Source organism: Anabrus simplex, chromosome 2, assembly GCF_040414725.1.
Source record: "Anabrus simplex isolate iqAnaSimp1 chromosome 2, ASM4041472v1, whole genome shotgun sequence".
In the NCBI taxonomy this organism is placed as follows: Eukaryota; Metazoa; Arthropoda; class Insecta; order Orthoptera; family Tettigoniidae; genus Anabrus; species Anabrus simplex.
Genome location: NC_090266.1, coordinates 928,335,972 through 928,362,857, shown reverse-complemented (window position 1 = coordinate 928,362,857; position 26,886 = coordinate 928,335,972). Strand labels below are relative to the sequence as shown.

Sequence of the window (26,886 nt, the reverse complement as noted above, 5' to 3'; positions counted from 1 at the left end):
AAGGCTTAAAATTGGTCATGGGTTCTGCAATCTGCTCCTAATATTTAAGCAAACCTCATAGCTCAACCGTTGTGCAGAATAGAGTATTCTTGTTACTAGCTTCAGTAATTTTGCATTTTAAAAATCCTGGCTTTTACTTTCAGGCGCCTTTTCAGTTAAAATCATTACAAATTGGAGAAGCACTTCTCCAAGTACATTTTCGATAGTTATTCTTAATTGTAGTAGATTGTCACTGCAAGTCTGCATGAAGAAATATAAAAATACATGCATAAACTGTCATGCCTTTCCGTATTCATAAATTTTTTTGGACGTAAATCGTAGCCCAAATCTTGCCTATTCTCTTTGGTCATTATTGTAAAAACTTTGAACCATATATCAAGTGATCTTGAGCCATCGATTGATTGCCATGTATTTATAGAGAGCGTTGAAGTTTGACTCATGCTCCTTGGCATGGCTTTCCTGTTTGTTACTGAATACAGGAAGGGTTATGTTTGAAATAGTGAATGACTTTTCGTTAACCTTATCTGTGCGTTCTAGTTTGCACCTTCCGGCCGGGTGTTTGTTTATGTGTTGGTGTAGTTGTAGTTGCACTCCCGACAAAACATCACGATGCAGTTCAAATCAATCTGACATATGATATTAGTATGGTATGTACTTTTGCAGTTATTGTCCAAAGTTTGACATATGAAGGGCTGTTTTGTTTGTGTCATTTGAAGAAATGGGTTTCCTGTTATCTATTTCTTTTATTGGAATGTTTTCTTTTGAAGTATGTAATCACGTGTGGGTTATCCGCAATACAACTTTGGAAACCGGTTTTTACTTAAATATGATTTCATTATCTTAAGGAAGTCGTTTATGTTAACCGGAGGCTTTCACGATTCATTTGTCGTGTTTACGAGGTGATACACAAAAATGAATTTGTTCTAGATTTTTAAACTTGTGCATAAATTATGCACCGGTTGTTTACCATCTGCCAATTCGTTTTTTTTGTTAAGGGGGCGTTCACTTAGCTGTCTTCCAAATGGTCTAGAAATTATAAAAAAATGAATTAAAATCAGTTTTCTCTCAAAGTTTGCCCAGATACAAAATGCTTATGACTGCTAATATAAAATAAGTTTCTGTTCCAAATATCTCAGCACTGCCAATTTATAGCTCCTAAATTATACTACTTTTATATTTTATACTGTATCACTTCAGGTACATTTATTAGAAAAGTATTGGAATGCGAAAAATGAAGAATAATTGTTATACATTAGGAAATTTGAAAATTAAAATTTTATAAACATGAATTTTTTGAATGTTCATAATTTTATAATAATAAAGAAGGTGCCCCCAATAGGCATAGGAGTACATTACAACTTATTCTAGACAGAATAGAGTCAGTGATGCTGTTCTTTTGGTACATTTCATGACGTGATATTTTTCACACTTTTTCCTGCACAAACCGCAAATACACTCGTCCGTTGCCTCGTGGAATGACTTCAGACTGCAGATTCGGTGGTGAAGGCCATGTGTTGCCAAGCGTGTCACTAAGTGCCTCAGCTGGTATTCTGTTTCCATCCGGTCTTTTGTTTGCATAGTCGTGGTGGTGTAAAATTCTTCGTCTGTGTTATTCCTTTTTATTTGTAACTTTCGCAGGAGCTCCGTGTATGCAGCTGTAGCTGGCAAGAGCAGTTGTAACCTCAGGTCCTCTACTAGAAATGTTTCCCTTACCAGTACATAAGTATACCACGACCGCATGTATTTTGAGAGACCTAGTACCTTTTTCAAGTATCTCGCTTTTAGGTTTTCAACCTCCCTTGACTTCTTCTTCGGTAAGTGTTCCCATATTATTTCCAGTCCATAAGTAAGTACGGGAATCACTTTCACTTCAAATAATTTCATTGCCGTGGCTACGGACATTCTCAATATGTGTATGATGTCGCATATGCTTTTTATAAGAGCAGCTAGTCTTTCTCTTTTATGGATTGTAAAGGCCGATGTGGTCACTTGCATGGTGATGCCCAGGTACTTAAAGTTATTCCTTGGAGTCAGCACTTGTCCTTTGCATGTTTAGCTTCTCTTCTCTGTAGCTTACCTCTTTTTCTAAAAGCTACAAATTCTGTCTTTCTTTCATTTATCACCAAGTCATTCTCTTCTGTCCACTCTGCAACGAGGTCCATCATTTTCTGTAGATCATCTATGTTTTCTGAGGCGAGAGTCATATCTTCTGCATAGATGTAGATGTTTGTGTTCTGGACTCTGGTGACTACTTCTCTCGAGTAGATGTTAATACTGGACTGAGTGGATCGTCCTGTAGCACACAGACTGTTTGACTTATCCAATTTGATTTTAACAGCCCATCCCACACCTGTATTTGATTTTCAGCCAGTATATTTGTAATTAGTCTTGTCAGCTTTGACTGCCTTACTAAGTTCTCCAGTTTTTTCATAATGGCACTCCTATTCACTGTGTCAAACGCTCTGCTGAGATTGATGAAGATGGCGTTCATCTTCTTATGGTCCTTAATCTTCTCTTGAATCTCGGTGAGTAGGTTTCCAGTGGCCATCAAGGTGGATCGACCATGTCTAAACCCAAATCGTTCTTCTGGCAGAAGCGGGTCCACTATGGTACTATGGTACTCAGCCTTGGAGTCAGTAGTCTTGTTAGCAGTTTAAAGGGCTCTGATTCTAGTGCTATTCCTGTATAGGAGCTGGGTTCGCTTGTGTCACCTTTCCCTTTGTACAGTAACTTGATGATCGATTTGCGCCAGTCAAGTGGAATATGGCCTCTTTTAACACACACATTAAATAGTTCTGTCCAGATGTTTTCTAGATAGGGAAAAGATAGCTTGGCAAAAATTCAGAACAACTTACATTTTCTAGCGCACGCATCTAGGTGCGATTACACTGTCATTTGTTTCTCTCTTGCTCGCGTCTCGCGAAGGGCTTGATCGTGCAGTGGACAGAGCTGCCAATTGTTCATATAAAGAACTAGTCCTAGTGTAGCGACGCTACTTTTGAATTTACAAATCTTGTGACAAAGCCATTGGTCTGGATTGGTTAGGCCATTGGTCTGGATGAAGCAAAGGGGGTCTGGGGGTGTAAGCCCCTATGTTTGAAGCCACAAAGCGGCCTTAGGCCTGTAGTATTCCGTGTAACACCTCCATTGGTCTGGATTGGTTAGGGTAGGTTAGTGTCAAAGCCATTGGTCTGGATTGGTTAGACCATTGGTCTGGATCAAGCAAAGGGGGTCTGGGGACGTAAGAATCCTGGTTAGAAGCCGCGAAGCGGCCCTAGGCCTCTAGTATCCTGCGTGACACCTCCATTGGTCCGGGTAGTTGTGTATTTCTTGTGCGCGGGTTGGTAACGGAATTCATTTTACTTGAATGCTGGAAGTGACGTCATATCCCGTTGTGTCTCACCCAGTGGAAATGCTGGTACATAGTTAGGCGATGGACTATGGCGCATGATAAATTCTGTTAGGTTATAAAAGCAAAATTACTTCTGGGGGATGGTGGGTGGGTTCTTAACTGTCGTAGTGCACACATCTCTCCTTTACAAGGTATTCCACTTAAGATTTCCAACATATTACATCCTTATCATGCTATAAAATTAATGTGGGTCTTACTGAATTTCTACCGAAACGGCTTCATTTATTAAAGGTATAGCCTAAAGATGCATATTATATGAAGTGTTCAATGGTAGAACATCATTCAACTGATCCCTATCATATAAGTCAAACGTTAACGCGGAAATGAAAGTTATAAATTATGGCACCAGTAGTAATAGTCCTTGCCATTAAACTTGGTTTTAGGGCATGTGTTCCAGACATATCGGAATTCTGGGTCGTACAATGTACATTTTTTCGAGAGTTCTGGGTTGGCAAGTTCGCTGTAGATTGGCCTTACAGCATCTGTAACTGGTGCCTGAAGATAATGATCATTTTTATACCTTATACTAGGGTCCACAATTGAGTTACCCAGGGTGGCAGAGGGAATGTATTGGGGCTTGATCTGTAGAAGCTCCAAATTTATTAGCCCATAACTCCGAGAGTATCATAATAATAATGTTATTTGTTTTTACGGCCCACTAACTATATTTACGGTTTTCGGAGACGTCGAGGTGCCGGATTTAAGTCCCGCAGTTCTTTCATGTGCCAGTAAATCTACCGACACGAGGCTGACTTATTAGAACACCTTCAAATACCACCGGACTGAGCAGGGATCGAACCTGCCAAGTTGGAGTCTCAGTCACTCAGCCCGGCTCCGAATGTCTCAGAGATATTAATGTGAAACTACCTTTCCTGAAAAGTTAACGTTTGCATCATTCAGAAATACAAACAAGTTAAATTTGAAAATTTTTCCGGAAAAATAAAGTGAACACCCCCTTAATTATCAGCTGTTGACTCTTGCAGTGTGCAACAAATTGAAAACTGCATTAGATTATGATACCTGCTAAGTCCTTGCCAATACTTGGTTCAAATGACGGCTGTATACGTGGACGAGACACTGGAAGGTACTGGTATCAAATAGACTTCATTATGATTTGGCAGACTGGGTGAGTTGGCCGTGCAGTTAGAGGCGCACGGCTGTGAGCTTGCATCCGGTAGATAGTGGGTACGAATCTCACTATCGGCAGCCCTGAAGATAGTTTTCCGTGGTTTCCCATTTTCACACCAGGCAAATGCTGGGGCCGTACCTTAATTAAGGCTACGGCCGCTTCCTTCCAAGTCCTAGGCCTTTCCTATCAAATCATCGCCATAAGACCTATCTGTGTCAGTGCGACGTAAAACCACTAGCAAAAATAAAAAAAAAGATGATTAGGCAGAGGTTCAGAAACCAGGTGTTGGATTGCAAAATTTTCCCAGGAGCAGACGTGGACTCTGACCACAACTTGTTGGTTATGAAATGCCATCTGAAGTTGAAGAAATTGAAGAAAGGAAAGAATGCAAGGAGATGGGATATGGACAAGTAAAAAGAAAAGAGTGTGAGGGATTGTTTCAAGGAACATGTTGCACCAGGACTAAATGAAAAGGGTGAAGGAAACACAATAGAGGAAGAGTGGATAGTCATGAGTAGACGAGAATTATAGGCACTAAAAAGAGTTAAAATAGGCAGGCATATAGGCTCTTAAATTAGCCGAAATAGGCATGTAAATAGTCACTAACATGTAAAATAGGCAACAAAATAGGCATGAAAAAATACTTATAATTTAATAACACGCTCAATTACTATAAAAGGAATTTACAACAAGTAACGTTTCAATGTTTTCCAGTGACACTCTTGCTCTTCTGTCGGGCAGAATGTTTTGTACTCAGAGAAATCTCTCAACATCACAGGAAGTGATTGGACAAAAGTTCAATGAAGCCATTTTATCTGGTTTTGGTTCATCAGCTTCATCCACCTCACCTCATAGCACCCTGGCTACTTTTACCGTCGTTTTCCATCATGGATTCTGCTGCAGGCCTCTTACGGAACTTTTTGCTGACAGCGGCTACTTTCCCAGAGGTTCGGTCAAAATTTCTCCAGACTTCTTCCACAACCTAAATGACTCAGCCGGGGGAAACCACTCGTCTCCAACTCGGTGATTGCTCCCGGCAGCTTTTTGAAGTTTGAAGATGCTCCAGTTTATGCAGGGGGATATTAGCTCCCACCATTGCAGTGCACAGGTCTATAGAAAATTGTTGTTGGCCGCTGTTCACAGTGGACTGGTAGAACAGCTGCGATGACAACGCTTTCTGTACTCGTGTCAAATGCATCGCAGTATTTCTATGTTTTTTTATTATTTTTTGCTATTTGCTTTACGTTGCACCGCACGGATATGTCTTATGGCGACGATGGGATAAGAAAGGCCGAGGAATTGGAAGGAAGTGGCCGTGGCCTTAATTAAGGTACAGCCCCGGCATTTGCCTGGTGTGAAAATGGGAAACCACGGAAAACCATCTTCAGGGCTGCCGACAGTGGGATTCGAACCCACTATCTCCCGATTACTGGATACTGGCCGCACTTAAATATTTCTATGTTGATCTATATGGCATCTTTCCACATTTGATCTGAAAAGTAATAAAATTGACTTAAATTACAATGTTCTTATATTTCTACAGCTGGGCTAATTGACAATAATGCTTAGTATAAACATAATAATGGTGTATGGCCTCCGGAGAGGCCTGGTGCAGGTCTTTTTTCTCGTAGATGGCTTATTAGGCGACCTGAATGTCTATGAAGAAGAGGGCCCTACCTAGGATGATTTCTAATGCTGAAAACGTCACACACACCCAGCCCCAGAGCCATTGGAATTAACCAATTAAGATTAAAATCCCCGACCCGACCGGGAATCGAACCCAGGACGCTGTAAACCGGAAGGCAGTACGCTGACCATTCAGCCAACGAGTCGGACAGTGTAAACATACATTTGTTTCATGAAAAAAAAAAAAAAAAAAGACTATTAGAGGTGATGTTTCTAGAAGTACGAAACTTTAAAGTAGGAACAAGAGAATTCGTAATTTACATGGAAATATGTCCTCAAAAATGTTCAGTTATAATCTGGCAGTTTCGTGTTGAGTTCAGCGGCTGAAAAAATAAAAAAAATGACGTGAAACGATACCTGAGTAGCGTAGAGGAGAGATCCTTCCTATGTGCTTGCTAGAGACTCACCAAACTGCCTCTAGCAGTATTCTTACTTATATAGAAGAATTAAAACGAGGCACTATAAATCTCGGGTTTGTGAACATTTTATATGTTGCTATTCGCCGGCTTTGGTCAGCCGGGTCAGCTGTCATGCAGACTATTTTCTGTTGCCTGCAATAGATCCGTTCCACTTCCGGAGGTGCACATGGCCCTGAGGTTCACTCAGTCTACACCAAAAACGAGTACTAGGTTAATTCCTGGGGGCAAAGGCGGCCGTGCGTAGAGCTAACCACTCTACCCCATCAAGTGCTGAGGTTATGGATAGTGGAAGCCTTACCTCCACCCCTCCAAGGGCCTTCATGACCTGTACGGAGATGACTTGCAATAGATCCTGCATCATGTGTGCCCACAAGGCTGCCACCCTCGTTGAAAATTAGAAAACCGCATGATTTTAAATTGTAATACCAATATAAATGGTCCGTTATTGGACATTATAAATTTTCCAGCGAACTCATTCTTGGTTGCCAGCGTTTCGCCCTCGTGTGCTAGGGTGGGCTCATCAGTTGGTACCTAGCACACCTACCAATACGCTGGCTAGTGCATATCGTGGAGGCCACTGCGTAGGCTAACTGGAGCCACCGGCAGTGCCAATGCACTAAGAGACTTTGTCTCATTATCAAAAATTGATGCCTGCTTGGCCATCGGATGATATAGATGTTGATTCCCGTAGGGAATCTGAAATGTTTGTCCTGAATGAGTAAATTTATAATACCAATATAAATGGTCCGTTATTGGACATTATAAATTTTCCACGAGGGCGAAACGCTGGCAACCAAGAATGAGTTAGCTGGAAAATTTATAATGTCCAATAACGGACCATTTATATTGGTATTATAAATTTACTCATTCAGGACAAACATTTCAGATTCCCTATGGGAATCAACATCTATATCATGACTTGAAATTGTCGTGGCATGCGCCCATATACTTACTTTTTGTCACAATTTAGGAAAACTCTAGATGGGATGCTAGAGCTTACGCACCCCAGACTATCTTTGCTTGCGCCCCGCACCAGCACAACGGTTACTAACCGGACCTCACCAATCCAGATCAACGGTCTTTTCACTGGCCTGGCCTTGTAAAGATAGTATTTGTGGCACTGTTAAACACGCTGTGACATCATCCAAGCCGTGCCATCTTGTATGTCTAGCCTCTGTGACATCGTCCTAGCTGCACCACATTCGATCTTCAACCTATTTTTTATTTTATTTTACTACTTGCTTTACTTCGCACCGACACAGACAGGTCTTATGGCAACAATGGGATAGGAAAGGCCTAGGAGTTGGAAGGAAGCGGCCGTGGCCTTAATTAAGGTACAGCCTCAGCATTTGCCTGGTGTGAAAATGAAAAACCATATTCAGGGCTGCCGATAGTGGGATTCGAACCCAGTATCTCCCGGATACAAGCTCAAAGCCGTGCGCTCGTAACCGCACGGCCAACTCGCCCTATGTTTCGTGAAGGCTCAGCGGAAGCGTAATAGAGTTCACTAGAGCCTACACATAGCGCTGGTGAATGTTACTCACGATTTAAAAAAATTGCATTTCAGTTATAGTCCGCTTCTGTGGTGTAGTAGTTAGCGTGAAAAGTGGCATGAGAACTGAACGGGGTCCACTCAGCCTTGGGAGGTCAACTGAGTAGAGGTGTGTTCGATTCCCACCTCAGCCATCCTCGAAGTGCTATTCTGTGGTTTCCCACTTCTCTTCCAGGAAAATTCCAGGATGGTACCTAACTTAAAAATGTGGCCACTTCCTTCCCTTTTCTTTGCGTGTCCCTTCCAATCTTCCCATGCCTTCACAAGGCCCCTGTTCAGCATAGAAGGTGAGGCTGTATGGACAGTGTACTAGTCCTCCTCCCCAGTTGTATCCCCTGACCCAAAATATCACGCTCCAGGACACTGCCCTTAAGATGGTAGAGGTGGGATCCTTCGCTGAGTCCGAGGGGGAAAACCTACCCTGGAGCGTAAACGTATAAAGGAAGAAAGAAAGAATACCAATATAATGGTCCGTTATTGGACATTATAAATTTTCCAGCTAACTCATTCTTGGTTGCCAGCGTTTCGCCCCCGTGTGCTAAGTTAGGCTCGTCAGTTGGGACTTAGCACACCACCCAAGACGCAAGGCTAGTGCATACCGTAGAGGCCACTGCATAGGCTATTTGAAGCCACCAGCAGTGCCAATGCACTATGAGAGCTATGTCTCATTTCCAAAAATAGATGCCTGCCTGGCCATCAAATGATGTAGATGTTGATTCCCATAGGGAACCTAAAATATTTGTCCCGAATGAGTAAATTTATAATACCAATATAATGGTCCGTTATTGGACATTATAAATTTTCCAGCTAACTCATTCTTGGTTGCCTGCGTTTCGCCCTCGTGTGCTAAGTTAGGCTCGTCAGTTGGGACTTAGCACACCACCCAAGACGCAAGGCTAGTGCTATTTGAAGCCACCAGCAGTGCCAGTGCACTATGAGAGCTATGTCTCATTTCCAAAAATAGATGCCTGCCTGGCCATCAAATGATGTAGATGTTGATTCCCATAGGGAACCTAAAATATTTGTCCCGAATGAGTAAATTTATAATACCAATATAATGGTCCGTTATTGGACATTATAAATTTTCCAGCTAACTCATTCTTGGTTGCCTGCGTTTCGCCCTCGTGTGCTAAGTTAGGCTCGTCAGTTGGGACTTAGCACACCACCCAAGACGCAAGGCTAGTGCATACCGTGGAGGCCACTGCATAGGCTATTTGAAGCCACCAGCAGTGCCAATGCACTATGAGAGCTATGTCTCATTTTCAAAAATAGATGCCTGCCTGGCCATCAAATGATGTAGATGTTGATTCCCATAGGGAACCTAAAATATTTGTCCCGAATGAGTAAATTTATAATACCAATATAATGGTCCGTTATTGGACATTATAAATTTTCCAGCTAACTCATTCTTGGTTGCCTGCGTTTCGCCCTCGTGTGCTAAGTTAGGCTCGTCAGTTGGGACGCAAGGCTATGAGAGCTATGTCTCATTTCCAAAAATAGATGCCTGCCTGGCCATCAAATGATGTAGATGTTGATTCCCATAGGGAACCTAAAATAGTGCATTGGCACTGCTGGTGGCTTCAAATAGCCTATGCAGTGGCCTCCACTGTATGCACTAGCCTTGCGTCTTGGGTGGTGTGCTAAGTCCCAACTGACGAGCCTAACTTAGCACACGAGGGCGAAACGCAGGCAACCAAGAATGAGTTAGCTGGAAAATTTATAATGTCCAATAACGGACCATTATATTGGTATTATAAATTTACTCATTCGGGACAAATATTTTAGGTTCCCTATGGGAATCAACATCTACATCATTTGATGGCCAGGCAGGCATCTATTTTTGGAAATGTGACATAGCTCTCATAGTGCATTGGCACTGCTGGTGGCTTCAAATAGCACTAGCCTTGCGTCTTGGGTGGTGTGCTAAGTCCCAACTGACGAGCCTAACTTAGCACACGAGGGCGAAACGCAGGCAACCAAGAATGAGTTAGCTGGAAAATTTATAATGTCCAATAACGGACCATTATATTGGTATTATAAATTTACTCATTCGGGACAAATATTTTAGGTTCCCTATGGGAATCAACATCTACATCATTTGATGGCCAGGCAGGCATCTATTTTTGGAAATGAGACATAGCTCTCATAGTGCATTGGCACTGCTGGTGGCTTCATATAGCCTATGCAGTGGCCTCCACGGTATGCACTAGCCTTGCGTCTTGGGTGGTGTGCTAAGTCCCAACTGACGAGCCTAACTTACCACACGAGGGCGAAACGCAGGCAACCAAGAATGAGTTAGCTGGAAAATTTATAATGTCCAATAACGGACCATTATATTGGTATTATAAATTTACTCATTCGGGACAAATATTTTAGGTTCCCTATGGGAATCAACATCTACATCAGAAGAAAGAAAGAAAGAAAGAATGAAAATATTTCAGTTGTAAATCTCTATTTTCACGGGAATTGAATCAGAGTTCAAAATACCAATTTTCATCCACTCTATCACAAGAGACCACCGGCGTTCTAACTTCTCATTCAGTAATTAAATGATTATTTACATTTTAGCAATATAAATTATTGAAAGTTCATGACTAACACAGCATTGCAACAAAACAAGTTTCCACTGTACATAAATTAATAGGCCTATGCGTCAGTTACAAAAAAAGGAAAAGGAAGGAACGAACTTTCCTCCTTACAGCAAGCTGGGCAGAAGACTACCTTTCCATCCGTAGTGAAACTGGGATCCCATGTGATCCACCACTTCAGCCAGTAGGACTTCGACGATTTTTCTTTGCAATTACAATTTTTTTTACGTCACGCCGACACAGGTCTTATTGGGACGATGGGATTGGAAAGGCCTAGGAGTGGGAAGGAAGTGACCATGGCCACGGGAAACCATCTTCAGGGCTGCCGACAGTGGTGCTCGAACCCACTATCTCCCGGATGCAAGCTCACAGCTGCGCGCCCCTAAGCACACAGCCAACTCGCCCGGTGATTTTTCTTTGTGCATTGTCACCGACACACTTCTTCACAATAAATCACAACACTTTCTGAAGATAAAGCGTACGCGTACAACAGTTCACATCGAGGAGGTATAAGGGTTCGACGTTGATTGGTTCTCGCATATATCTTAAAAGGTTGGAGGGGTTGAAGGCTTCGAGGTCAAATTGTTCCTTGTTTCCCCTGACGGAAATTTCCCAAGAACTATTTCTGGTGACTTCCAAGAATTACCATTTTTGTTCGAGGGGTAAACAGATCTTGAGAAGTGAGAAGATAATACTGTTGAGCACATCAGTTACAGTATACTGCACTGGAAGAAAATCGGCGTCTTTAAAATAGATTCAGAAGGCATCAAATAGGCACGAACCCCTGAAATAGGCATTTATAGGCACAATAAAACCAACTAAATCTAACTTAAAGGACCCTAAAACGGATTTATATCTCAAAAGCCTATGTTTCTCAACACAGGAATAAAATAGGCGAATTCCCGTCTCTAGTCATGAGAAATGAAGTCAGTAGGGCTGCTGAAGAAATGTTAGGAAGGAAGAAAAGATCAACTAAGAATCAACGAAAATACAAGAATGCTAGAAATGAAGAGGGCAGAAATGAATACAGATGATTAAAGAATGAAGCGGATAGAAAGTGCAAGACAGCTAAGGAAGAATGGCTGAAGGAGAAGTGCAAGGATGTCAAAGATTGTATGGTCCTGGGAAAGGTAGATGCTGCATACAGGAAAATCAAGAAAACCTTTGGAGAAAGGAAATCTAGGTGTGTGAATATTAAGAGCTTCTAGGGAAAGAAGACAAAGCAGAAAGATGGCTGGAACATATCCAACAGTTGTATCAAGTTAAAGATGTAGATGATTTTGTTCTGGAACTAGAAGTGGCTGTTGATGCGGATGAAATGGGAGACTCAATTTTGAGGTCAGAGTTTGACAGAGCTGTGAGAGACCTAAATAGGAACAAGGCACCTGGAATTGATGACATTCCCTCTGAATTACTGACTGCCTTAGGAGAAACCAGCTTGGCAAGGTTATTCCATATAGTGTGTAAGATGTATGAGACAGGAGAAGTGCCATTCGATTTTTGGCAGAATGTTGTTACACCTTTTCCCAAGACAAGCGTGAAAGCTACTGCACCATTAGTTTAGTATCTCATGCCTGCAAAATTTTAACACGTATTATTTACAGAAGAATGGAAAGACAAGTTGAAGCTGAGTTGGGAGAAGATCAGTTTGGCTTCAGAAGAAATGTAGGAACACTTGAAGCAATCCTGACTTTACGTTTGATCTTTGAAGATTGAATTAAGAAGGACAAGCTCACTTACATGGCGTTCGTAGATCTAGAAAAGGCATTCGATAATGTTGTTTGGACCAAGCTATTTAAGATTCTGAAGGTGATTGGGATCAGATGCCGAGAACGAAGGTTTATCTACAATCTGTATAAATATCAGTCTGCAGTTATAAGAATCAAGGGTTTTGAAAAAGAAGCAGTGATCCAGAAAGGAGTGAGGCGAGGCTGCAGTTTGTCCCCCCTCCTTTTCAATGTTAATGTAGAACAGGCAGTAAATGAAATCAAAGAGGAATTTGGAAAGGGAATCACAATTCAAGGAGAAAAACTTGAGATTTGCCGATGTTATTTTCTCTGAGACTGCAGAAGATCTCGAGAAGCTGCTGAATGGTATGGACGAAGTCTTGGGTAAGGAGTACAAGATGAAAATAAATAAGTCCAAAACAAAGGTAATGGAGTGCAGTTGAACAAAGGCAATTGATGCAGGAAATATTAGATTAGGAAATGAAGTCTTAAAGAAAGTAGTTGAATACTGTTACTTGGGTAGTAAAATAACTCGATGGCAGAAGTAAGGAGGACATAAAATGCAGACTAGCACAAGCCAGGAAGAGCTTTCTTAAGAAAAGAAATTTGCTCACTTCAAACATTGATATGGGAATTAGAAAGATGTTTCTGAAGACACTCATCTGGAGCGTGGCATTGTATGGAAGTGAAACATGGGCGACAACTAGCTCAGAAAGAAAGAGAATAGAAACTTATGAAATGTGGTGTTACAGAAGAGTGCTGAAAGGGAGATGGGTAGATCGAATCACGAATGAAGAGATACTGAATCGAATTGGTGAGAGGAGATCAATTTGGCTAAATTTGATGATAAGAAGTGATAGAATAATAAGACACATCTTAAGACACCCGGGACTTGTTCAGTTGGTTTTTGAAGGAAGTATAGGTGGTAAGAGCGGTAGGGGTAGACCAAGGTATAAATATTACAAGCATATTAGAGCAGATGTGAGATGCAGTGGTTATGTAGAAATGAAAAGGTTAGCACAGTATAGTGTGGCATGGAGAGCTGCATCAAACCAGTCTATGGACTGATGACTCAAACAACAACAACAACAACCTGCTAAGTCATGGTCGACCCTGAAGTAGGCATGAATCTTGGTGATTTTTATTTTAGGCTGTTCTTTATGTTCATTATGAAGATAGGAGACAGCTCATTATATTTGGTGGCCAGTCTGCATCCTGACCTCATATGTTGCAGGATTAATGTGAAGGGAGTAAGTGATAATAGCTAGGGTACTCTGTACCTGAACAAAAAACCCAAATGTGCAGTTGTGAGATCACCTCAAATTGTATTCTATGATCTTCAAAATGACTAATCGTGCTAGTTCTGCAATATCAATTGATCCTACTGGATTTGTGGCTCCTGTGATTTCAAATTTACATATTTTGTTGTGCAGTTGAGCCTTGTGTGTTTTTTATTTAGGTTTCCGGGTAAAACTGGAAGCCTTTATTTCAGACCTACATGTTGGCAGCAGATGTGTGATGGTCGCCTTTCTGAGACCCCGTGACTACTCAGGAATTCGGTCCTGCATCTGTGTTTGGGCAGACATATTTAGGATTACCGCTGCCCACCCTGAATGGGGAAATGTAAAATGTAAAATGTGGACTAAACATTGATAGTCACACTCTCAGCTGGCTGGGAGGCTGCTTCTAGCAGGTCACCCCTTATGCAGTCAAAAAATGAAGATTACCAAAACTTTGATTATAGGAACCTGGAATGTTCGAACCCTACTTGATTTGAAGGACAATAACAGACCTGAGAGAAGAACAGCTTGTCACCCATGAGCTTGGACGATTCATATTGCTGCCTTAAATGAAACCAAACTGTCCAGCAAAGGTAAACTTACAGAGTTCAACTCAGGCTGCACAATCTTCTGAAAGGGAAAAGATGAGAGAGAACACCACATTCATGGTGTTGGAATTCGCTGTGGAGACCACATTGGTGAATGATTATCAACTAACTCCAACTGCTGTCAGCGAAAGAATTATAACTCTCCAAATCCCACTCTCTGCAGCCAAATCTATGACACTCATCTCCGCATATGCTCCCACCTTGGATGCTGGTGTAGAAGTTGAAGACCAATTCTACAACCTGCTGTGCACTACTGTCACCAAAGTGCCACAAAGAGACAGCCCCATAACTGGTGATCTTTACTAACTCTTTCTTTGAAATTTCCAAGTAGTAAGATTTTGTCCCTTTGAATTTAGGTACTGGTGTTTTTGTAGCTTGACAAACTTTTGCTTGTGTATGTGAACATTATGTATGTATCAGCAGTATCAAGTGTTAAGCTGTGGGCATTATCCTTTGGATTATAAGATAGCCAAAATATTAAATGCCATTCACTGTCCAGAACACCATATGGTAGATATTTGAAGGTACTGAAGTACATAATGGTATAATGATACTGAAACATCAGTATCTCTGTAAACTATACAAATAGTTAGTGTGACATAAAATCAATAATATTTTCTAGTAGGCTAGTAAAAATGAATTGAACAACTTCCTTATTTTATGAAGGTGAAGAATGTATTTTACAAAATTATAGGTACAGTATAATGTCATACCATCTGTTTAGGGTATAAAGTTTAAAATGGATGCGTCCAACCGTCCTCCTTGGTTTTCCTTTCCACTGTCTTATAGCCCAAATACTGTGTGATACATCCCTTGGGTTTACAAAGTTTTAATGACAGGTAAACTAACGATGGGAAAGGGAGGTTTATGTTTTGAAAGAAATCAAATAATAGTAATGGTTACAAAGAACATGAAATGAAAATCCACAGCCTGTTTCCCGTCATTCAACTGGGTCAGGAATGGAATGAACGAAGCCCTCATCTAGCGACGAAGATAGGCATTGGTTTTTTTTTTTTCTAGTGGCTTTACGTCGCACCGACACAGATAGGTCTTATGGCAATGATGGGATAATAAAGGCCTAGGAGTTGGAAGGAAGTGGCCGTGGCCTTAATTAAGGTAAAGCCCTAGCATTTGCCTGGTGTGAAAATGGGAAACTGCGGAAAACCATCTTCAGGGCTGCCGACAGTGGGATTCGAACCCACTATCTCCCGGATGCAAGCTCACAGCTGCGCGCCCCTAACCGCACGCCCAACTCACCCGGTGATGGGTATTGTGCTGGCTGCCGAAGCCTGTCGCACTCCTCTGGGGCATTGATAAATGACTGACAGGTGAAATGAAATGTTAATGGAATGAAAGATAACAGGGAAAACCGGAGTACCCGGAGATAAACCTGTCCTGCCTCTGCTTTGTCCAGCACAAATCTCATTTGGAGTGACCAGGACTTGAACCATGGTATCCAGCGGTGAGAGGCCGGCGCACCACCTGAGCCATGGAGGCTTTACAAAGAAAAACAACTAAAATTATATTGCCTCTGGTTTGAGAATATAGTACATGTGAATTGGGAAGTGGAGAAACAGCAAAATTAAGACACAGTTCTCATTTTTCACATTGTACAAAGAGGATTTAAAAATACTTCCCATAATGAAATACGTTAACCTAAAACAAGAATATATTTTTCAAACCAAATCAACAAAGTGAAGCATATTACCTTCTGTCCAACAAAGATTAAGATTATATCGAGCAAGTTGGCCGTGCAGTTAGAGGCATGAAGCTGTGACCTTGGATTCAGGTGATAGTAGGTTTGAACCCCCACTGTCGGCAGCCTCGAAGATGGCATTCCGTGGTTTCCCATCTTTACACAAGGCAAATGCTGGGGCTGTACCTTAATTAAGGCCATGGCTGCTTCCTTCCCATACCTAGCCCTTTTCTATCCCATCACTACCATAAGACTTAATTGTGTTGGTGCAATGCAAGCTGTAAGAAAGAAATTGAGAAGAGCTGAAAGTAGCATGAAAATTTTGAAGTTATATCTTCTTGTTGGAACGAAGGAATTGCAGCAGCTATAAGAGAATGATGTCACGCTCATAAATGCTATTGTAGGCAGCCTACTCCACCATTATCCGGTCCCAAGTCCGGAATGGGGAAATAGGAGGGTTAGCTGGCTTGGCAACCAGCGGTAAAAACTGCTAGCGCCGAGTGTCGAGCGGAGGTAAATAACTCTATCCCCCATAAGGGCCAACTTCTTCGCGCAGATGAGCCCCTTTTGGGTGGGGTGGTAGTCCCCTCAATGTAGGAAATGACACTGGAACCCATCATCTGTATTTTTGGACCAGCGGCAAAATGGAGGAATCTCCTTTTTGTGGTTCTCACCGGTCGTGGAGGCGGATGACGTCATGCTAGACGGACTGTGGCTGTGAAGGAACAACTCAATGGTATTTAGAGTCTGCAGTAGTCTGTTGCAGTCGTGGTACTAGAACCTGCACGTCGCATTTCATTTGTGCCACAGGGTATAGTTCCGAGATCATGGTGTGTGGGTCACTTCCTTGCAAGCTGCGATCCACCTTATACAAGATACTGCTTGTGGCACTTTTTCCTGCCGTCACGCCCTTCAACTCAAGTCGGACGGTGATGGGATAAGAATGATGGAGGCAGGTTTTCAGGTGAAACTGGAAGCCTCTAGTTCGGACCTGCATGTTGGCAGCAGATGTGTGATGGTCGTCTTTCTGAGACCCCGTGACTACTCAAGAATTCGGTCCTGCATCTGTGTTTGGGCAGACATATTTAGGATCACTGCTGCCTACACTGAATGGGGAAATGTAAAATGTGGACTAAACATTGATAGTCGCACTCTCAGCTGGCTGGGAGGCTGCTCCCAGCAGGTCACCCCTTATGCAGTCGAAAAATGAAGATTACCAAAACTTTGATTATAGGAACCTGGAATGTTCGAACCCTACCTGATTTGAAGGACAATAACAAACCTGAGAGAAGAACAGTGCTTGTCACCCACGAGCTTGGACGAATAAACATTGATATTGCTGCCTTAAGTGAAACTAGACTGTCCAGCGAAGGTAAACTTGCAGAGTTCAGCTTGGGCTGCACAATCTTCTGAAAGGGAAAAGATGAGGGAGTACACCACATTCATGGTGCTGGAATTTGCTGTGAAGACCACATTGGTGAATGATTATCAGCTAACTCCAAACGCTGTCAGCGAAAAAATTATAACTCTCCAAATCCCACTCTCTGCAGCCAAATCTATGACACACCGGGCGAGTTGGCCGTGCGTGTAGAGGCGCGCGGCTGTGAGCTTGCATCCGGGAGATAGTAGGTTCGAATCCCACTATCGGCAGCCCTGAAAATGGTTTTCCGTGGTTTCCCATTTTCACACCAGGCAAATGCTGGGGCTGTACCTTAATTAAGGCCACGGCCGCTTCCTTCCAACTCCTAGGCCTTTCCTATCCCATCGTCGCCATAAGACCTAACTGTGTCGGTGCGACGTAAAACCCTAGCAAAAAAAAAAAAAATCTATGACACTCACCTCCCCATATGCTCCCACCTTGGATGCTGGTGTAAAAGTTGAAGACCAATTCTACAACCTGCTGTGCACTACCATCACCAAAGTGCCACAAAGAGATAAACTCTTACTACTTCGCAATTTCAAAGCCAGAGTTGGTAAAGATCACCTGTTATGGGGCAGTGTGATGGGAAAACATAGACTTGGTAGCTGTAATGCCAATAGTCTACGGCTCCTTGGTTTATGTGCTGAACATGAACACTTTATTACTAATACTCAGATCAACCTGCCTAATCACTACAAGACCACTTGGATGCATCCTCGCTCATAACACTGGCACATCCTTGACTATATCATCACCAGGCAATGTGATAAAAAAGATGCCGTTGTTGCAAGGACCGCAAGTAACGTCGATGACTGCTGGACAGATCATAAGCTCCTTTTTTTGCCGGTTGAGAATCTCAATCTGTCGCAAACAAAAAAGATACATCCATAACCTGCCCAGAAAGAAATTCAATATTTCTAAACTTCAAATTGAATCGATTGTTCCAGAAGAAATTAAACGTCTGATCAATACCAAATGGGAAGCCCATCTATCCTATCTTCAATATCTGCCTTCCAATGTGAAGAAATCACATTTCTTGGAACTTAAAGGAAAATATTAGGCACAAATTAGGGATATCAAGAATAACTGGTGGCAACAAAAAGCTGAAGAACTGCAAAGACTATCTGATGCCCATGACCTGCAAAACTCCTATGCTGGCATAAAAGAGATATATGGTCCAGTTCGATCTTCATCGGACTGAGCTCGATAGCTGCAGTCGCTTAAGTGCAGCCAGTATCCAGTATTTGGGAGATAGTAGGTTCGAATCCCACTGTCGGCAGCCCTGAAAATGGCTTTCCATGGTTTCCCATTTTCACACCAGGCAAATGCTGGTACTGTACCTTAATTAAGGCCACGGCCGCTTCCTTCCCACTCCTAGCACTTTCCTGTCCCATCGTCGCCGTAAGACCTATCTGTGTCGGTGCGATGTGAAACAACTAGCAAAAAAAAAAAAAAAATCTTCATTGGGGTCATTGAAGACTGCTGACAACTCCATTATTTTAACTGTTAATGGAGAAATTTTAGAGCGTTGGAAGGAACATTTCTCTGCGCTTCTAAATTGTGCTGCCAATGTCGCTGAGGACTTTCTTCGTAATGTCCCTCAGCAGCCCCAACAGCCATGGATGGCAGTTCCACCCACGTACAGGGATTTTACCAAAGCACTCAATCAACTAAAACCAAGAAAGGCTCCTGGTCCTGATGACATTCCTCTGGAACTGATACAAAATGGAGGTGTACCCTTGAAGACTAGACTTTTCACACTCATCCTCTTAATTTGGGAAGCTCAAGAAGTACCTGACAACTTGAAGAATGCTACCATCATGACTATCTTCAAGAAAGGCGATCATAATGTATGTGGGAACTACCATGCTATATCGCTTTTGTCAATTGCAGGTGAAATTCTCGCAAGAATTCTATTAAACCGGCTCCAAGTTATCTCAGAGAGGATTTTGCCTGAGCTTCAATGTGGTTTCAGAACCTCCAAAGGCACAGTAGATATGATCTTCTGTGCTAGACAACTCCAGGGAAAATTCAGAGAACAGCAGCCTCCGTATTTAGTTTCCTATGATCTGGAAAAAGCCTTTGATTCAGTACCAAGATCTGCTATGTGGAAAGTATTGAGACATTTTGGATGTCCTGAACATTGGTTCAAGCTTTTCATGATGGCATGTCTGGACAGGTTCTTCATGGTAACTCAGTATCAGATTTGTTCCCAATCACTCATGGATTGAAACAAGGCTGTGTGCTTGCTCCTACGCTCTTTGCACTGTACATGGCTGCCATGCTGCATGAATCATCTGCATACAACTTAGGCATGGAGATTAAATTTCGTTTTGATGGAGGCCTTCTCAGTTTGGGAAGACTTCGCTCACAAAGACGTACTCTGGTTAACCAGGTGACAGAACTGCAGTATGCCGATGACACCGTATCTCCTGCTCTAACCCCTGCAGAACTACAACAGTTAGTCAACAGCTTTAAAACTGCGTGTGATCACTTCGGTCTTGCCATTAATGTGAAAAAACGAAGGTACGTGCACAACCTGCCCCAGGATTAACACTTCATGAGTTCAGTATTTCCATCATAGACACAACACTGGAACAGGTTGATCACTTTTCATATCTTGGAAGCATCTTGTCTAAACAGTGTACCTGTGAACAAGACGTTGATAATAGAATTGGGGCTGCTCATGCAGCATTCGGATGGTTAATGGACAGAGTCTTCATGAATAACGATCTAAAACTGCATACCTTACTCATGGTGTACAAAGCTGTTGTCATTTCCACGCTTCTGTATGGCTGTGAAACTTGGACACACTATCGCCGTGATAACAAAAAATTGGAGCTCTTCTGCCAACAGAAAATGAGCTTTATCTTGAATATTAAGTGGGACTGTTTGACCAACACGGCAATTCTCAACAAAGCGCAGCTAAATAGCATTGAGGCAACAATCTTTTCTCATTAACTGAGATGGTTAGGCCATGTTCACCTCATGGGTGATACCAGGTTTCCCCACCAAATTCTTTATGGTGAACTTTGCTCCGGCAGTAGAACTCTTGGAGGCCCTCTTAAGCGTTTTAAGGACCGGCTGAAACACATCATGAAGACACTGGTATAAATATACAGACATGGGAAGAATGTGCTGTGGACCATTCATTGTGGTTGAACACTACATCCACTGCTGTGAACTTGTTTGAAAGAGAACGCTGCAGACATCAAGAGGCCAAGCGACAAGCAAGAAAACTCCATCGATTACAACCCCGCCCTCCTGAATCCATCCAGTGTGATTTGTGTGGGCGTATGTTTTATGCCAGGATTGGTTTGTTTAGTCATCGCAAATGCATCCATAAACTGAGTGGATGCTGGTGTAGAAGTTGAAGACCAATTTTACAACCTGCAGGAAGAAGTTATATATACTTGGTTCGAGTTACAGCCGCCGACAACTGTGTCCAACTTGGTAGTATTTAAAAACCTTTGCTCTAAGGCGCAAGTTCTTATTTGACAGAGTTAGACAGCTTCATGGGACAGTTAAGTGTCATCCATGACGTCGCATACACTGTCATGTCAAGTGTGAACTAAACTTACACTTTGAGTGTACAAGCCCCATCTATCAGTACTGGGAATTTCTATTGCAGCCAGTATCGCCACTGATCCATCCGTAGTTGCTAAACATCTGGCAAGTCATTTCGCAGGTGTTTCGCTCGCAGCTTCTCCAGGAGGCCATCTCCAAATTTGGTATCCGACAGACTTGGACCAGGGACGGGACTATTATAGTTAAACACCATGATAGGAAGTTTTATATTACAATCAAAGAAGACTTAAAAAACATTCGCTGACCACTAGCCAAAGCTTTAAAAAAGGATAGAACTTTGTGAAACAATATTTTAGGTAGGTATAGCGTAGGTATAGAATAGCACTGTTCTTAGTAATTAAGATAGGTTAGTCACTCCTAAATTTTACTTATTTACAATATAAGTTTAGGCTAGCTTAGTAATCATGAAGTTGGCAACACAAAGGTATAGGGAAACAAATGTCTCTAATCTCAGCTGCATACTACGGGAAGAGCACAAGCTAATTGTCTGGCAGAACTTTAATCTAAGCTGCCAAGTTCATTGTTAGCCATGTCAACACACAGAGCATAGTTCCTCATTTTGCTGACTTCTCTGATATATTCTTCGGAAATGTTATTCACGTAATATTGGCATCTGAGTCCTGGATTAAAGAATCAGTGCTTTCTAAATTTGTCCATATGGAAGGCTACTCACAAATCAGGAACGACAGAATGGGGAAGGGAGAGGGAGGTGTGGTAATATGACGTGAAGTTTAAAATAATTCTTAAAACACTGAATCAGTTCACCAGTAGTCCCAAATTCCTTTTTATTGATTTGCAAATTCATAGTGCCTACTTGGTGTAGTGTATTGTGTGCTAAATACTGGACATCTGGAAGGAGCACTTCAGGACTTACTACACTGGTATGAGCATGTAATTTTAATGGGAGACTTTAATACTGACCTGACCGATATGACTCATTGGAGACTAAACGATTTAAAAACATGTTTTACCGGGCAAGTTGGACGAGACCAGGCAGACTGTAGACGATGATATAACTTATATAACACATGTTATTCTTGGTGCTGCTGAGGAGTCCATTCCCTCCTCCTTCGCTGAAAACTCGTTCTTTGGTGGAACAAAGAATGCTGTCGCGCTCATAAACGTTATCGTAGGCAGCCTACTGTGGCCAACTTGGTAACATTTAAACAACTCCGCGCTAAGGCGCGAGTTCTTATTCGCCAAAGTAAGAAAGCTTCATGGGAGAGATATGTGTCGTCTATGACATCATATACTCCATCATCTCAAGTGTGGACTAAACTTCGACGTATTTCTGGTATCCAAGGTTCATCTTCTGTACCGGAAATTTCCATTGCAGGCAGTGTCGTCACAGAACCACTCTCGATTGCTAACCATCTAGCTAGCTATTTCCCGGATGTGTCTGGCTCCGGGAATTACCATCGTGATTTCCTCGCTCTGAAGCGGGAGGCAGAACGTCATCACCTCAGTTTTGCAACTCAAGCTTCAGAGGACTATAATGTGCCCTTTACGGTGTGGGAACTCTGCAGCTCCTTGGCGCTTTGCAAGGACACATACCCTGGGCTAGACAATGTCCATAACCAGATGTTGAAACACCTTATTGAGGATAGCCTATTATATCTCCTTCGCATGTTCAACTGAATCTGGATAGAGGTTGAGTTTCCGTCTCAGTGGCGAGAGAGCATAGTCGCTCCTGTCCTCAAGCCTGACAAAAATCGTTAGTATGCAGGAATCTATAGACCTATTTGTCTTACAAACTGCTTGTGTAAGCTGTTTGAGAGGATGATAAATGATAAATCGCAGACTTGTGTGGTGTCTGGAGAAACGCGGACTTCTGTCCGAGTACCAATGTGGTTTTCGAGCCGCTCGCTCTGCCACTGACCACTTGGTACTGCTGGAGAGTTCTATCCAGGATGCATTTCTCTGCAAACAGCGTTTGGCGGCTGTTTCCTTTGACTTAGAGAAGGCCTTTGACACCACATGGCGACATGGTATCCTTTCAGTACTGCATCAGTGGAGATTCCGAGGTAACTTGCCGGTATTTATTGCAAATTTTTTGTCCCTCCATCTATTCCATGTCCGAGTTGGGAGGGCATATTCGCAATACCACGTTCAAGAAAATGGAGTCCCACAACGATCGGTCCTTTGTGTCACTCTGTTTGCGATTGCCATAAACGGTATTGTCACTGCTGCTGGTTCAGCAATAATATCGCCGCTATATGTGGATGATTTTGCTCTCCACTATAGCTCACATAATATGGCAGTCGCAGAGCAACAATTACAACAAGCTATTAGGAGAGTGCAACAGTGGGCCTTAGAATATGGCTTTCGGTTTTCCACCGCAAAGTCCTCTGTTGTCCACTTTTATCGGCATCGTACTCTTCACCCACAACCTGAGCTTTATTTAGGAAATGTCGTTCTTCCCGTTGTTGATACCGATTTCTTGGGCTCCTTTTCGATAGCAAATTATCGCGGGAGCCAACCGCGCGGCAGTTAAAAGTGCAATGCAATAAGGAGCTGAATATCTTTGAAGTTCCTTAGGAGCACTAATTGGGGTGCTGACCGCACGGTGCTCCTGCGATTCTGTAGGGCACATATTTTATCTCGGCTGGACTACGGCAGTGCAGCATATGGCTCAGCAAGACCAAGCATCCTTGCAAAACTGAACAGCATCCACCACAGCAGGGTTAGGTTGGTGACGGGAGCTTTTCGTACAAGCCCCATTGCTAGCTTGCTCACTGAGTCTGGTGTGCCGCCTTTACACGTGAGGTGCCAGCAAATGCTTCTATCGTATGCTGCAAATTGTGACAGATGCCATTTCATCTAAGCTATCCTTGCGTATTCAACAATGGAAACTGTTGGCTGTACGCTGCTTGTCCTCAAGCAACATGGCCGGTTGGAATACGCTTGGATAGCAGTCAGACTGTTTCATGTACCTTCAGTTCCTTGCCTTGTCAGACAACCAAGTGGGTGGTACGACGACCTGAAATAATCCTGGATCTGCACACTGGCCCGAAGGAAAGCACGGACCCTTCGATTTATCGGATTCTCTTCCTGTCCGTTGTTGGCTGGTATCCAGGTCCGGTCGTCGTTTACACGGATGGCTTGAGAATAGACACGAAAGTGGGCTGTGCTTTCATTGTCGACAGTGATAGGTTTCCTTTTGCTCTTCCGGAAGCTTGTACTGTGTACACAGCGGACCTCTATGCCATCTGTGAAGCTCTGCGGTACGCACTGTCCGATGAGCGCCGACACTTTCTTCTGTGTACTGACTCTTTGAGCTCGCTACAGTCTATTGATATCTGTTTCCCTCGGCATCCTCTGGTGCAGTGGATGCAGGACCTGCTGGCCGGGTGTTCGGATGCCGGCACCAGAATCACGCTTCTGTTGCTCCCATGCCACACGGGTGTAGAGGGAAACGAGTTAGCAGATAAGGCTGCCAAGGAGGCAGTAACACTTTCACCGTTGCCTTACAAGGTTCCAGCAAGTGATACTCACTCTCAGCTGAGACATCTGGTTATATCCCTTTGGGAGATGTAGTGGCAGGCCACTCCTCTTCCAAATAAGCTGAGAGCGATAAAAGGTGCAACGAAGGTATGGAGGACTTCTCTTTGGGCTTCTCGGAGGGAAGCAGTGGTATTATGTCATCTTCGGATCGGCCACGGTATCCTGACGCACTCCCATTTATTGAAAGGAGAACCCCCTCCGGTGTGTACTTCCAGCAATCATCTTACCGTGGTTCACATTCTTACGGAATGTGTTCGGTCTGCGCCGTAGTCTAAAACTCCCGAGTACCATCTCCCTCATCCTGCGTGATGACAAGCAGTCAGCAGACTTCGTCATCCATTTTATAAGGGATAGTGGTCTTTTTTTATTATATTTAATATTGTACTTTGTCTTAGTGTATTTCTGTTAACTGCTCTTTTATCCCTTTTACTCTATTTTAGTTCGTGTTTGCGTATTTTAATATGTTATTTTAATTTCTGACATGAATTATACATATATATATCATTTCTGACATGAATTATCTGTATATATATCTGTATTTCCAGGCAATGCCTTATTCCATTGTCACCTCTATTTTCTATACTTTTATTACAACATAAGGTATTGCGAATTACATCCACTGATTGTTTTAATCTCATAATAATTTTTCATCACTATTTCTTTTAAACTCTAGTCAATGGATACATTTTAACATTTTAATTATCATCTCATGTCGTCCATTTCGTACTAGTCCGATGACCTTAGAAGTTATGCCCCTTTAAACAAGCATACTGAGCTCGATAGCTGTAGTCGCTTAAGTGCGGCCAGTATCCAGTATTCGGGAGATAGTAGGTTCGAACCCCACTGTCGGCAGCCCTGAAAATGGTTTTCCGTGGTTTCCCATTTTCACACCAGGCAAATGCTGGGGCTGTACCTTAATTACGGCTACGGCCGCTTCCTTCCCACTCCTAGCCCTTCCCTGTCCCATCGTCGCCATAAGACCTATCTGTGTCGGAGCGACGTAAAGCAATTAGCAAAAAAATAAACAAGCATCATCACATACCCAGAACCATAGTGCTTGGTCCAATTCAGCTACTCATCAGGCACATATTATTATTGTTCATACAATTCATATCATTAGTTTTATACTATTCATTAATAGAATACATATTGTTTTAGGATATTTCGACAAAAATGTGTATATTTTTGATTATGGCTGATGATGACCTTGAGTAGGGTCGAAACTAGTTCAAAGCGACTTAATGTAATGTAAATATATGCATTGCAAAAAGAATAAATTGAATAAGTAGAAAAATTTTGTAACTCCTAATTCATTACAAAACATAATTCCATCATTAGATGGAGCAATAAAATTCAAACATGTTTCGACTAGTTTGAACCATCTTCAGTGAAATAAGGGGGGTTAAAGTAATCTACATAATACGAGCTAAAAATCTGAAGATGGCTCAAACTAGTCGAAACATGTTTGAATTTTATTGCTCCATCTAATTTTGGAATTATGTTTCGTATTGAATTAGGAGGATACATTTAATTTTTTCCTTTGTAAAGTGAAAACTGTCAATACGGAATGATTCTAATATCTTGTAATGAGGGGTACAACCTCATAATAGTTTGAGAACCTCTGTGCTGGAGCATATGGCTTGGTTTAATTTCATTTCCACATAATTTCATAACTGCCATTCCTCTGGTTTGTCTAGTGTTTCTTAACGTAATGACTTAAGACCTTTAATAAGAATGTTATTGGTTTTATGTCCCACTAACGACTTTAACATTATTTTTTTTAGATGCCGAGGTGCTGACATTTTATTCCGCATGAGTTCTTTTTTCATGCCAGTAAAACTACTGACACGAGGGTGACGTATTTGAGCACTTTCAAATACCACCAGACTGACCAGGGATCGAACCTGCCAAGTTCGGGTCAGAAAGCCAACACACTAAGCTTTGCTACCTACTCTTAGATCTCCATACTTGATCATTTCCATCTCACTATTCTTGAATGACATGGCATAATTATCAATGTGTTAAACATGCCCTTTCCCTTGTTTAATATAATATGTTAGAAGAAGGAAGTGGCAATGGGTATTCACACACTCATTCAGAAATCTAATTGGCATTTCATATTTGCTTCCATGATTTCACCAGTTATAGTTACTTTCTTGTACATTTTTGTTATATTTTTCTATACTGGCATTTCATCTTTGAACATCAGGAAATCTTGTTTGTATACTCTCACAGTGAAGGTATAAGAAAATTATCAACATTTCTCTGGAAAGGCAG

General features: G+C 42.2%; 1 protein-coding gene across 1 annotated transcript in view; it reads left to right on the top strand.

Annotated features, from left to right (window-relative positions):
- Positions 1-479: 479 nt before the first annotated feature.
- The window catches only part of ebo (ellipsoid body open), a 515,097-nt gene continuing 488,690 nt past the window's right edge, over positions 480-26,886 (top strand). The window contains exon 1 of the mRNA XM_067141696.2: positions 480-647. Coding sequence (XP_066997797.2) covers positions 645-647 — 3 coding nt within the window. The 5' untranslated portion in view covers positions 480-644. The remainder of the gene's footprint in view (positions 648-26,886) is intronic.